This window comes from Drosophila biarmipes, chromosome 2L (assembly GCF_025231255.1).
Source record: "Drosophila biarmipes strain raj3 chromosome 2L, RU_DBia_V1.1, whole genome shotgun sequence".
Taxonomy (NCBI): Eukaryota; Metazoa; Arthropoda; class Insecta; order Diptera; family Drosophilidae; genus Drosophila; species Drosophila biarmipes.
The window spans coordinates 13,927,174-13,939,810 of record NC_066612.1 but is presented as its reverse complement, the minus strand read 5'-3'; the positions used below and the strand labels follow the sequence as shown (position 1 = coordinate 13,939,810).

The 12,637-nt window shown below is 43.1% G+C and overlaps 2 protein-coding genes across 6 annotated transcripts in view; both read right to left on the bottom strand.

The window, feature by feature from the left end:
• LOC108033813 (protein spire) overlaps nt 1–3,131 on the bottom strand; it is a 40,083-nt gene extending 36,952 nt beyond the window's left edge. For all 4 annotated transcript variants that reach the window (XM_017108434.3, XM_017108436.3, XM_017108435.3 and 1 more), the window contains exon 1: nt 1,957–3,131. In XM_017108434.3, coding sequence (XP_016963923.1) covers nt 1,957–2,554 — 598 coding nt within the window. In that variant the 5' untranslated portion in view covers nt 2,555–3,131. The remainder of the gene's footprint in view (nt 1–1,956) is intronic.
• Nucleotides 3,132–11,391: 8,260 nt separating this feature from the next.
• LOC108033525 (uncharacterized) lies at nt 11,392–12,164 on the bottom strand. 2 transcript variants are annotated; one of them, XM_017107870.2, is made up of 2 exons: nt 12,062–12,164; nt 11,392–11,957 (listed from the first exon to the last, which is right to left on the bottom strand). In XM_017107870.2, the coding sequence occupies exon 2, from the start codon at nt 11,947–11,949 to the stop codon at nt 11,617–11,619; it is 333 nt and encodes a 110-aa protein (XP_016963359.1). In that variant the 5' UTR covers nt 11,950–11,957; nt 12,062–12,164; the 3' UTR covers nt 11,392–11,616. The 2 variants fall into 2 exon arrangements, with proteins under 2 accessions (XP_016963359.1, XP_016963360.1); XM_017107871.2 differs by having other exon boundaries at nt 11,392–11,980; nt 12,062–12,162.
• Between the last annotated feature and the right edge of the window lie 473 nt (nt 12,165–12,637).

Genomic DNA, 12,637 nt, shown 5'->3' with positions numbered 1-12,637 from the left:
TCCAGAGATCGGAGACTGAGGAATACCCCTCATCAATTACAGAAGATGAAGTGGGAGCAAAGGAAGGGGCAAGTTGTGCTCATCACACGGGTAGAAATATTGCTGCTTAAATCATTAAAATTGAACTAAAATTTAGAAAAATATTGATGAAAGCTCAAAAGATCAGACTGTCTTCTGTCTCATGCTAAACTTGAAATTGGGTTTAAAAATAAAAAACTTATGGAGTACCTTATTCCTTAGGTTTACGGTGTCATAAGTATGTCTAGAATAATTTGAAACCGAGCCTTATTCACACTCCTAACTGCTTTATAATTCTCATAATATAATATATTTTAATTCTTATAATATATACTTGGACTTCTTTGGTAATATTTTCCCAAAGCCAAGGCACATCTCCTAAGCTTGAGCCAGAAAACGACCTGAATTTTCCCCAGTGCACCCCGAGATACAAAAGAAAGTGAAAAACACTGGCGACTGGGTGTGCTGGGATGGGACCTTCTTCATGGGAGTCACCGTTTACACTTTCCCAAGCCAGCACGCAATCAGACAGAAGGCAGCAGTCGGGTTGGAGTGGAGAAAAACCTCAATCAAAGCTGGCTGCATAACTTAAATGCAGAGGTCATCATCGGCCCGCTGTGCGGGATGGCCATGGCGCTGGAGGACGGTGTGGGCTGTTTGCTTTGTTTGGAAAGTGCTGGGACTCCGATGGCGATGGCCGTGGCGATGCCAATAGTCGGATGGACGGCACACGGAAACGCACATCACTGTCCGAAAATAAAAGAGCGAAAGAAAGAAGTTAACTGTGGCTTATTAACTGAAAATGAAAGCGTTTGCCGAAAAGGCAGAGCCCCGGCATCAGTTCAACCGGTTTTCCGGCCCCGCTAATCACAGCCCCAGTTTTCATCACTGTTACAGTTCCGCATCCGAAATCAACACCCAACTGACCTCTGACAGACCGAAAAAACACAAGAAAACACACTGCTGGCCTCAGGAAAACCCCAGAGGAAGATTGGGGGTAGCCTAATCAAAGATGCGGATGTAGTTACACTTGGAAACTAAAATCGTGTGCACAAAAACTACTTCTTCTGTATTATTTTCAAGTATTAAAAGAGGTTAGAGGGTAAACCAGAGCGAGAACGACATTAAAATGTCATTATGTTATCAACCCGAAATCACTTGTTTTATGACCATAATTAGTGTTCAATGTTCAAACTTTTCCACTTCCACGGAGATTCTAAAGATTAATAGTTTGTTTACGTTATCGTTTTGACAGGGAGATCTCATAATATTCATAAAGCTACAGTTTTAGGGAGAACTTGTTTGGAGAAATTGTTTAAAAAAATGAAGCATTAACCAAATTTATACATTTAAGTTTACTAGTGGGATTCATAACATTACTTTTTTTTAAAGGAAATATATAAAAGTGGAAAACAAATGTTTGAAATTTTCAAGAAAAGTTTTACATTATTGACAAGAATAATTCTGGAATTTGGTAAGATAAATAAAACAGAATATAACGTAGAAGAATTAAATAATAAAACAAAAGTTCCATGGTGAAATTCGATTTTTTTAAGTAAGACATACTACAATCGAAATTTGATAAAAAAAATAATAATTAATCAAATTTTGTAAATTCTAAAATAAATCAAATGTATCTTAAATATATTTGTGTGAGAAACAAATATTAGATGTTTTTAGAAAGGTTTTTGAATTTACCATTCAGTAGATCAAGAAAAATTCCCTAGCTTGTATCCCATTTAAAAAATATTATGGAAATTGGTTGACAAAATAATGTTTCTTATAACGCAAAACATTAAAGAAATGAAATCAGCTTTCGATGTGAAATAAGTTTTTTAAGAAAGAAAAATCTACGATTTTCGCCAACTCTAACCGAATTCATATAATATATAATATTTTCCTTGCAGGTCAGTGTAATAGAACTAAGGATCTACGCACCTCTGTTGATGACGACGGCGCTGCTGTCGCCGCTGCTGCTGGCGCTGTGGTCCGGCTGATCCCCGACCGCGTCCGGCTCCCGGGCGCTCCGCTCCTGGGGCAGGCTCTGCTCCCGGGGCAGCCGCTCCTGGCCGGAGAAGTGGACGCTGCCGTCGCGGTGGAAGTGCAGCTCGAATCCGGTGGGCAGCGCCGCCTCGTAGTCCGCGGCGCAGGTGTGGGCCTGCACGGCCACCTGGTGGTAGAGGCCGGCGAACTGGTGGATGAGGGCCCAGGCCTGGTCCTCGGAGAGGGGCGCCTTGAAGGAGTCCAGGATGTTGTGCAGCGTGACGCACTGCTCCGGCGTGGAGCACTGGTGGAAGGCCTGCAGGATGAGGGGGCGGGCTGCGCCCGGCTTCTCCGGATGCAGGCCGGCGGAGGACATGGCCAGCTGGTCCGCGGGCGGCTTCTGCTGGGCGTCGCCATTGGCGCTGTCCGGCGAGGTGGACAGGAAGCCCTCCTCCTTGGCGTCCTTGAACTTCGAGCTGGGCGTGGGCGTGGGCGCGGCCTTGACCTTGCTGGGAGGCGGGGCCGCCTGCTCCTCCGCCTGGTGCTCCGTCATGATGTGTGGCTATCGATGGTCCTCAACCCGATTCCACGGCAAACCCGGCACTGGCCAACATATAATTGATTTTTTGCGCCCCTTTGGGAAGGGCTGGCTAACCTGCAAATTTAGCGGTTTGTTTTTGGTTTATTTTTGCTGCACTTTTTTTCGGTTTTGTGGTGTGTGCGTGTGTGTGCGGGCGGGCAAGGCAAGGGGAATTTAATGGTAACAACAACACAAGGCTGGGTATTTTCGCCGCACTCAATTTAATACTTTGTTTGTCGTCAGCTACGTTTAACACAAAACACAAGGGTATAACAAAAAACACATGATTTTCGGCTCGAGAATTTTGAAAAACTGGCGTCACGTTTTTGCTGGCACTTTTTGAGTCGGCATTCGCAGATTGCCGTTAGATACTGCCGGGAGTTTCACAACACTGGCTGGGTTGCGAATCACGCACTTCGCCTTATTTATTTTCTATTCGCTTTTCTTGGTGACTGCAAATCTCTGTTTCTGCTGGTTATCGCACTTTATTCGCTCTGTTTTGCCGCTCTTAATTTTAAAACACGTCCGCTCGCCGCGACTTAAATTTTACTTCTGCTTGGAAACCGCTCGCCTTTCCGATTGGAAGTCGCGCTCAGCTGTTTGGCGCTCTCGCTCTCTTTGCCTGCTCTCTCATCTTTGGCTGCGCTCTTCGCTCTCTGGTTTTATTTTGATTCCGGTTTTCGCTCTGACTTTTCTGATAAGAAACTTTTGACTTTGCCTTTGCTTTGCGCCCTGCCTCTGCTCTGGTTGGAACTATTTCTGTGTTTATTTTAATCTTGCTAATTTTCGAGTGCAATTTGTGTTAAGGTCAGCGGCGGTGTCTGCGCCGCGCCGCTAGATGGCGCTCTGTCCCATAAAAAACTCTTTAGGGTCGGAAATGGTGGGATCTTAAGGAAAATGGGGAAAAAAGCTTAAAGAGGTAATTAGAGTTGAGTTTAATGAGAGCTACCCATTAGATTTGAGTAATTTTTGGGGGCCCTGTCATTGAGATGTTGGCTTAATCTTGTTCAACAAATGTATCCGGTGATAAATCCAAGTTTTGGGTAGAAATAGTTCACGTTTAAATAAATAGTGGACTGGAAAAGCATCTAAAGATACATCTGTACACAGTTTTAGTTTTTAACTAATCCAATAATGAATAAATAATCCATAATTAAGCCAATTATATTTTTTAAGCAACGCTTTAAATATTACAAAATAAGTACTACGAACAAGGTAAATATTTTTCGATTTTCGTGATTTCCCTTATGCATAAAATGCAATAAAAATACCATTTTAGGATCAGAATCGATTTCTATAGTTGACGTACAATTGCGCTTTCAAATCAGCCCATAAGCAAGCCAAACCACCGCAGAAAGATACTAATCTATATGGAATTTCAGCGATCCCCCGACTCAAGGTCTCTGGAAAACCGCGCTGCATCCGACAACATTTGCAACTAAAAGATCAGTGACAGGCGCTTTTTACGAGTTAATAAGCCCTTAAGTACGGCCCAGCCCCCGCCCGCCGACCAAGTTATGATATATGAGCCGTAAATTGAAACTTTATATCAATGCCGACGCGCCGGACGGGGGAGAGATTTGCATACAATATTATTACAGCATCGGCATCTGCGGTAGACTTTAACGACTTGTTTTTGTGCGCTGGCAAAAATGAAATAAATGAAGCAAAAACAAAACACAACAGCCTTATTAATTGGCCGAGGAGCCTGCCCACGTAATCATCGAACAGCCATAAAAAGTGTGTCCTCCGCTAGGGAGTGCATGTGGTGGCGATGGTCCCCAGCTGGCCAGGCGAAATGACGACACCTCGGATCGCGGATTGGCATTAAAATCGCAGAAGCCAGACACGGCAATTGTCGCAACTTTATGAGCCAATCGCTAATGAATTAATTAGACAACTGCGTTGGCTTGCACCCAGTAAAAAAATGGTAATTATTGGCCAAACGGCAGACGGATCTGGCGGCTGGGATGGCGGGTTCAACAGCCGGTGGCGAAGTTCAACCCACTGCAAAGGCGCCTGGCATATTGCATGGGTCTTTGTTCTCCGCGCAAAATGGGAACCTGACGCGAATGAATCACTCTAACCCACAGAACAGTAAAAGTGCCAGAAACAAATGTGGATAGGTGTAGCTTTGATGCCCCGCAAATTGGATCAAAGAAATGGCTGATTAGTTGGAACCTTTAAAATAAATACCACAATTAACGCTATTTCAGGAAAGTTTATTTAAGTAAATACGAATTTTTAATACCTATTTCTTGAAAGTATTTTTATATCTTCTTAATGAACTTAAGTTCAATGAGTATACAAAAGTATCTTAAAGTACCTTTATCCTTTACTCGTTTATTACAATAGTTTTAAAGATACTTAATTCACTATCTCCTTTAAATTTATATTTTTCACAACTTTTTTTATTGAAAGCACACATTAACATCGCCTTATAATAAACCAATTAATAAATAAATATTTTCCCTTTTGATCATCTAATTCATTTTTGGGTTGCAGTTTTTACAGGATATTTTTTAGGCGTTTCTAATTTGATTTCTCCACCAACTCCCCGGCTTTGGCGACTGCTGTTCTATGGGGAAGGTTCAGCCAAGCGTTGCATTTTTGGTCAATTACGCTTGTCGCGCGGGTGGCACTTCAGATACATATGTGCATCTGACTGTATATAGCTGCTGGACTTTCAGCTTTGGCTGGCCAGAAGGTGGGCGTGGATTCTGAGTCTGCGACTGGGCATTGTTTGTCATGCAACCAGCCCCTCCCCTCGAAACAGCACCGGAAGCTGGCATCCGTTTTGGCCAGAGTTGCAGCGACTCCACTGCCCTGAGGCCAGCAATCGGCTTTGGTAGTTGGAAAATGTGTGTCAAACGCAGGTAAGTGGAGTCGCTTTCTGGCCAAATTTGGTTGCTGCAGATTGCGTACGACGGTTGCCACATGTTGCAGCAATTTCTGCAGAGGATGCAACGCTTCGATGCGCGTGACACTTGCCAGAAGTTGCATAAATCCGCAGGCGAAGCAGCTGCACTTCAGGCCCTTCGAAGCGGTACCTCAGCTTACCAATTGGCTTTGAATAAATTGCTGGGAAATACGGGTAATTTATATCAATTTGGAGTTAATGGCACATTAACTTAAAGCGATTTTAAAGGGGATTTTAAGTGAAACCTACGATGTCATCGCTATTTTCATTTTCCCAATCAAAGATTTTCATATTTTCCTGTTCTCCACTGAGCCGGTTATCGTCCATAAGAGAGGTAACTAAAACTTCTGCCATCTGGGGAAGTGCTCGGAAATTGTTATTATTGTCACAGCCGCCGACTTGGCGTTCATTACAGCAAATGGACAAAAACCTGACAGTCAGTCAACCCGTCAGATGCGGAATGATACAGATAGATAGATAGAGATGGGCCTGGCTGTGGGGCGGGGATCGCGACTCACGTGTGGAAATCACGGCAGTGCAACTAATGGGCATTGCTCTTCCTCGGCTCTGCTGTCTCCTGGCCCTCCGCAATTGTGTAATATTCTGCCGGCCTGCAGTGGCGGAGCTGCTCTAAAAACGTGATGCAATTAGGCCGCTCAAAGGCTGCAGTTGGCCCGAAGAATGGAGGGAAAACAGGGGACGACTGTGTGAAAAGGGCGGCGGAGTTATGATTATCGTACGTGTTCCTCTCGGGTAATCAATTTTTTCATGTCTTCATCACAGTCCGTAGTTTCGAATGTGGGAATTTTGAGCACCTTTTAATGGGATACGTATTCATGGGGGGCCCGAGGAGGCCTAGAATACGTACTCTTAATTGCCGGCTCAGATGCGAGCTAATTTGCAAATGCAAATCAAGTGATTCTCCAACTTTCTACTACCGCAGGGTGGAAATGCGCCAGTTCTCTGGCGTTTCCACCCCGCTCATTACCTAACCAGCTAACATTTGGACCTGGGAGCTTCCCATAACTCGTGCACCTTGTGCCACATGTGGCACGTTGACCCAAGTGCCAAATACCAGGCCAGCTAACCCAGAAAGCGCCGATGACAAAAAGAATGCCTCCGCTGGGAAGTAAGTAATAAGTATTTTCTATTTTCTTTGGGCCAACTTCAGTGATCACAATACGCATTATTTTCGCCGGCTATAAGCCATTCTTCGGGGGGCTTAACGTATCGGAGACCGTAATTGGGGAAGAGTGGAGAATCGGGGGCCGTGCTCAAGTAGACGTGACAAGAGGCCCTCGGAGAAAGCGGAGGCATCGGCGGAAATCACCGAGATCGCCGAAATCGCAGAACGATTCCTATGCGGCGCGCTCCAATTTGTGTTCATGCAATTATTTCAGCTAACTCCGATTTGCCTGCCAGCCAGAGAGGCCCATTTAACCGGTAGGGCAGCGTATTATAACTAAGTGCCTCCCAAGACCGCCGGCCCAAAGCTCCTCACATCCAGAACTTGCGCAAAAACCCCTGACAGCCAAAGAGATTGTCTCTCGAATGCCGACTCAGGCCGCAGACTGAGGTACAAGGTAAGAAAAATGTTAGAAAATGAATTTCTAATTCAAAGTTGGATGGAATATATCAACATTTCTTATATTATAAAGTTCCAATCGAAACAAAAGAGATATAATATAAGAAAAAGTAATTTTTTTAAGGTGCTTAAATTTCGGGGTTTTTTACAACCTTTTTATTTATTATTATATATGTATCTTCAGCAAAATGCATTTTAAAAAGAGTCCAGAAAATAAGTTCATGATAACTTATGATTATAATATTAGAAAATTAATTTCTAATTTCAATTTGGAATATTCTGAAGTTCCATTAAAAACAAAAGAGATATACGAAGAAAAAGTAATTTATTTTGAGAGGCTGAAATTTGGGAGTTTTTTTAAAATATCTTTATTATTTATAATATATGTACCTTCTGTAACACGCATTTTGAAAAGTCGTAAGAATATAAGTTCATGATAACTTATGATTATAATATTAGGAAATTCATTTCTAATTTTAATTTGGATTGTTCTGAAGTTCCAATCAACACAAAAAAGGAACAATATAAAAAAAAAACAAATTTTTTTTAAAGTGCTTTTATTTGGGGGTTTTTTAAATCATTTTTATTTTTTTTTTATAAGGATATTTTAAAAGATTTACGATTTAAGTTCAGGATGACCTTTGATTATAATATTTACAATAATATATCATATATAGTGGATGACTAGAATTATTCTCCTTTGTGTTGCTGACTACTTTTGGCAATATATATATTTTTTTTCAGTGTGCCTCGTCAGCTTGGACGGGCACATTTAGCAGTGGCCTGATCATTTCGGCAGCCTCCATGCGCAATGCAATTTCTAAAACGTGATTCGTGCAGAGACAAAATGCCACACTCCACTCCCCCAACCGGGGATGCCGATGCCACCGCCCGATCTTCAGTAGAGCACAACAAAAGCGCATTAATATAATTTGTGTCTAGAGTTACTTTCCGCCGAGGCCCGCAGTCTGCCGGCCTCGTCCTAAACGATTATGGGCTCCAACTCGGAGGCAACTTGATGTTGGGAAAACATGCCACAGTCTGTCCATATCGCCTTGTGTTTCCCAGTTTTCCGCTGACGGGGTCACAGTCTCCGCTCGGGCCCACTCCCAATGTAGATCAAATAAAACCGCTGATCGTGTCGCCCGCCGTCGATCGATTGCTATTTTGTGTGGGCCTTTCCTCACATTTATTTTACAGAGTTGTCTGCAGCCTTTGCGGGCTGGCGCTTAATTTTTATTAGCGCGCAACCGCAATGAGTTTTCATGGGAACAAATCCATCGGTGGTCGCCGAGGGGTTGGCTTGCTGACAGCCCGATCAATTTGAGTTAGGTTTCCTTCTTCCGAGTCCGCCGGAGAGCTGCAAATGGTCAGCCAAGTGTGGGCGGACGTAATTGGGGCTATAAGAGCTACGAGCCCGATGGGTCAATCGATCGACTTATGAGGCAATCACCAATCGGAGCTCAAGTTAGTTCTAAGCGTTGTATAAGAAATAATTTAATAAATACTATCAGACTCCTCTGTACCTTAATTTACTAATATTACCTTCCTTGATATAGGACCTGGCTGAGTAATCGGCGCTGGACTCCCCCTCCTGGGCAGTGTTTTAGTGGCAGCGCTCGGAGAACACTTTAGAGCCGCCTTAGCCGGCAATCTGGACGCGGGAATGGCGACAACAAATCAGCTCGGATCGGATCGGTGTGCGATCTTGCGGTTGCCCGGCCATAAACTAGGTGACCACCTGCGAGCTGGTCGGCGGGCATAAAGCAAACTCTTTATGGGCCGCTGTGCCCGCCGATGACAACGACATCTCGATGGGAAGCCATCGGAGGATCGGCGTTCTCGTTTGATGATAATGAAGATCTCCGCCAGAATGTTCTCACTTTTCGAGGAACACTGAGAGCAGTTGATTCCTTCTGAGGAAAAGAAAAGGAATACCAATAGTGAAGTATAATATTTTAAAAACCCAGGGAGCTATCAATCCTTTAAAGTTTTATACAACATTTTACAACCTTGATAACCTTTATTTTAGATTTGTTTTCTGGGTCCAGGAAAAGGAATACTAATTTTATATTTAATACTCCTTAATATTAATTAATAATATATATTTTTAAAGCTATGAAACCTTTTTTATTAATTGTTTTACAATATATTTAGATCATGAAGTTAAGGGACCTTAAGTTCCTTAAATATTACTTACCTGAAAATAATTTGTTTCTGTGTTCCGTGGTCTAATGGTGGGACTTTGCCAGAGATTTCGAAAAGAGGCGACTCCACCGTCTTGGGGGCCGGAGAAAGAGAGAGTGAGAACCCCAGATCTGGACTTGCAACCTGAGCGCGCACTTTCATTTTCAGCTGCCCGCCGCATAATTAATTGCGACCGAAAGTGGACGACGCTTTTTCGAGGCGGCAGAAAGTAAAACAGCGCTCCGATACCCAATCGAAGGAACAACGAACCTGTAGCGAACCACTAAACCGGATCAAAACGGCTGCATTTCGTACCCGGGGCAACTTTCTTCTTGCGGCTTCTGACACACTAAACTGACGCAACGCAGCGTGTGGCAAGTGCGGCAAGTGTCTGTCGGCCTGCCCCGTCCCCGTCCCCGTCCCCATCCGCAGCTCCCTCACCCCGATTCCTGCCCCAAAAAAGGCGAACTTGCAACGCCCACGAAAGTCCCTGGTCGCCTGAAATGCCACTTGGATGGAGCAAGTTTTCAGCCCCTCGTGTGGGCGCTGACAAAAGGAAGCACCGGGGGCACATGCCTCGTTCACACGCCGCAGATACTCAGGATACCCTGTAATTTACTGAAAATATTTCTATCCATAGCTGAACTTAAGAATGTATTTATTTATTAATATAAAGCTTTCTTATGACCTCAATCTATAAGCCAACTTTGGACTTCTATCTTTAAAAAAATGTAATGATTTTTTCTGCTAATTTTTGACACCAGAAACACACACATAATTTAAGGAACTAAAAATATAAATAAATTGTATAAAAATCCCTAACCCATTTTATTAAAAACAAACTCTAAAATGTTTAAACCCACAGTATAATTATATTTTTAGGCTACACAATAGGTAAATGATTTTATAAGTTACCTTAAACCAATAGATCTTTTAATGGGTACGAGATGATGCATACGCTCCTGCCATTTTTTCCAAGGAGTGCTGCAGTTGCCGAACCTAAACAAAACCCAAACACTGGCCGAAAAGCCAACTAAGGCCAACAAAAATCCGATCGACAGGCCAGCGCCTGACAGAACCAGTTTAATGGCACATGAAGTTTCACCGAAAATCTGTGAATCTCCAGGCCTAGCTAAGGAGCGGAGCCTGGGGCTGGGGGCCGGGGCAGGTAGGGGGCGTGGCAAGTTGATTTGCTTAAAAAGAAATTCACTTTCCTTCGACGGTTTTACTTTTTCAAATTTTGTGTGCGAATGTCTGCCGTTTCTGGATTTTCTTTCGGCTCGACTTGTGGCGAGTCTTTCTCGGCACGGAAAATAATTTTTAAACTTACTGATAATCCCGAGGTTGACATTAACGAAAAGGATACTATTACAGAAATATCTGAGCAACAAATGTTGGAAAAAACCTCGTTCTTCTTTTATGATTTATAACTAAATCAAATAAAATGCCTTTAAAGTCCACGCTTTTCTTTCTGTGTGGGGCAGGCGAAGAAGGTCATGGTGTGTTGTAGATCATGAGGATTGGATGCGATACGAGGCCCACAGACAACAGGAGGTGGTCAAAGTCAAGTCGCAGGCTTAAACTAGGCATGGGACTCGAAAAGACCACAAAGTCCACAATTGCATTGGCATTGAGCGCAAAAATACTTTTAATGAAAGTTGGCACTTTGCTTTTTGGGTTTTCTCGGCCTGTTTGGGTGTTTTTTTTTGGTTTCCTCCCCATTTTGTTAGTTTTTGTATTTTTTCAGCCTTTTGATTTGTGGCAGGCAGCCGTGGAAAATGGTCTTGTGGCTTTTCGAGGAGCATTTCCACAGGAGCTCTCGGCTTGGCCCATAGCAGAAGTGTTTGAGCCAACTAATTGGCTGTGGACAATGGATGGTTTATTGTTGGCGATGCTGGCGCAGATCCTTAATTGGTGGGCAGACTTCAAGCGGATCTATTTGTGAGGTGTAAGGTAAATCACAGCCTGAGCTGGCCGCAATGATTTAATAACTTTCACTATCGATGAGGGTGACACTTTATGTTGATCGTAAAAAAGTGGTTAAAATTAAATTATACCGCTACCTGTTTGTTAATAACCAAAATTAAAAGATAAGGTTGTTTTACAACCTGAATAAAATGCGTTCGTTTAACGATTTAACTCGCAGTTTTAATATGTGATTGTTTTTATAATTGCTCCACGCTGCTGCAACTTTTTCCAGTCCATCGAAAAGGGCTAATATTGAATTTTATTTAATTAATTGGATTTAATTCTAAATGACTTCTGAAATATTAGTGTGGGGCCCCAGTAAAAGAGTAGCTCTGAAGTCACCGTTTGAAAGATTGCGTGTCTTTGGACCAGGATCTACTTTTTCTTGTCCTCCTTTTTGTCCTTCTCCTTCTTGTCCTTGTCCTTGTCTGTTTCCTCCTGTGCCTCCGGTGGTGGGGGCTCCTCCTTCTGCTCCTCCAAGGGCGGGAGGCCCAGGTGCATCCTCGACCATCTGGGCATGTTGAAGAGGCACCAGTAGGGGATGATCATCATGATGACCAGGGATCCGACGCCAATGATCAAGCGTTGGGCGCTACTCATCGGAAAACGCGGTGGACCGGCCATGGGTATATAGCTTCGCTCCAGGGCCGCTCTGGGCCTAAGGCTCCCCATTTGGCTGAGATGTTTGCGCACCAAAGAGAAACTCATGTTGGTCTCTGGAAATTGATTAAATTAGGAACTATTTTGAATTGCAAAGCACAACCTTTAATATTCTAAAATATACATATTTTATGCGAGAAATCCTAGAAGTTCAACTCACCCAAGATGTTAACGCCTGTGTGGATCAAAAGAAAGTGGAAAGATGCATGGAAGTATTTAAGTGACAGTTCACCACAAATACGGAAGACCCACAGCCTGCTGAAAGCTGCGAGAAAAACTGAGCAGGAAACAATCGAAGGAGAGGGTTCAAAAACAAAGGTTAAACAGGCATTAAAATGCTAATGAATGATTTCTGCCCGGAGGCCTGAGTCCAATTCAATTCGGATCCGCAGACGGAGCACTTGTGGAGAGATGTGAAATTTTAATTTGGAATTCCGTGCGCAGACAGTTGCTGGGATGAATGGGATTATTATATAAAATGTGCGATGAACTGCGAATGCCTTCGCATTACTATTACTGCGAAAATCCCCTATGCTGCGGATTTATGGGAGTTGAATCAATTCAATTGGCTAACAACCAAGAGTTAAGGAATAATTTAGCTACATTTATTTGTTATTTCGCTGTTTATGTTTTTTATTTAAATTTTTATCTGGAGTGCGAGGCCAGTAAAGATAAAAGAGTTTAAAATTGTTGTATATTTTTTAATGATGAATTAAGACTGTTTTTTTACTAGCCA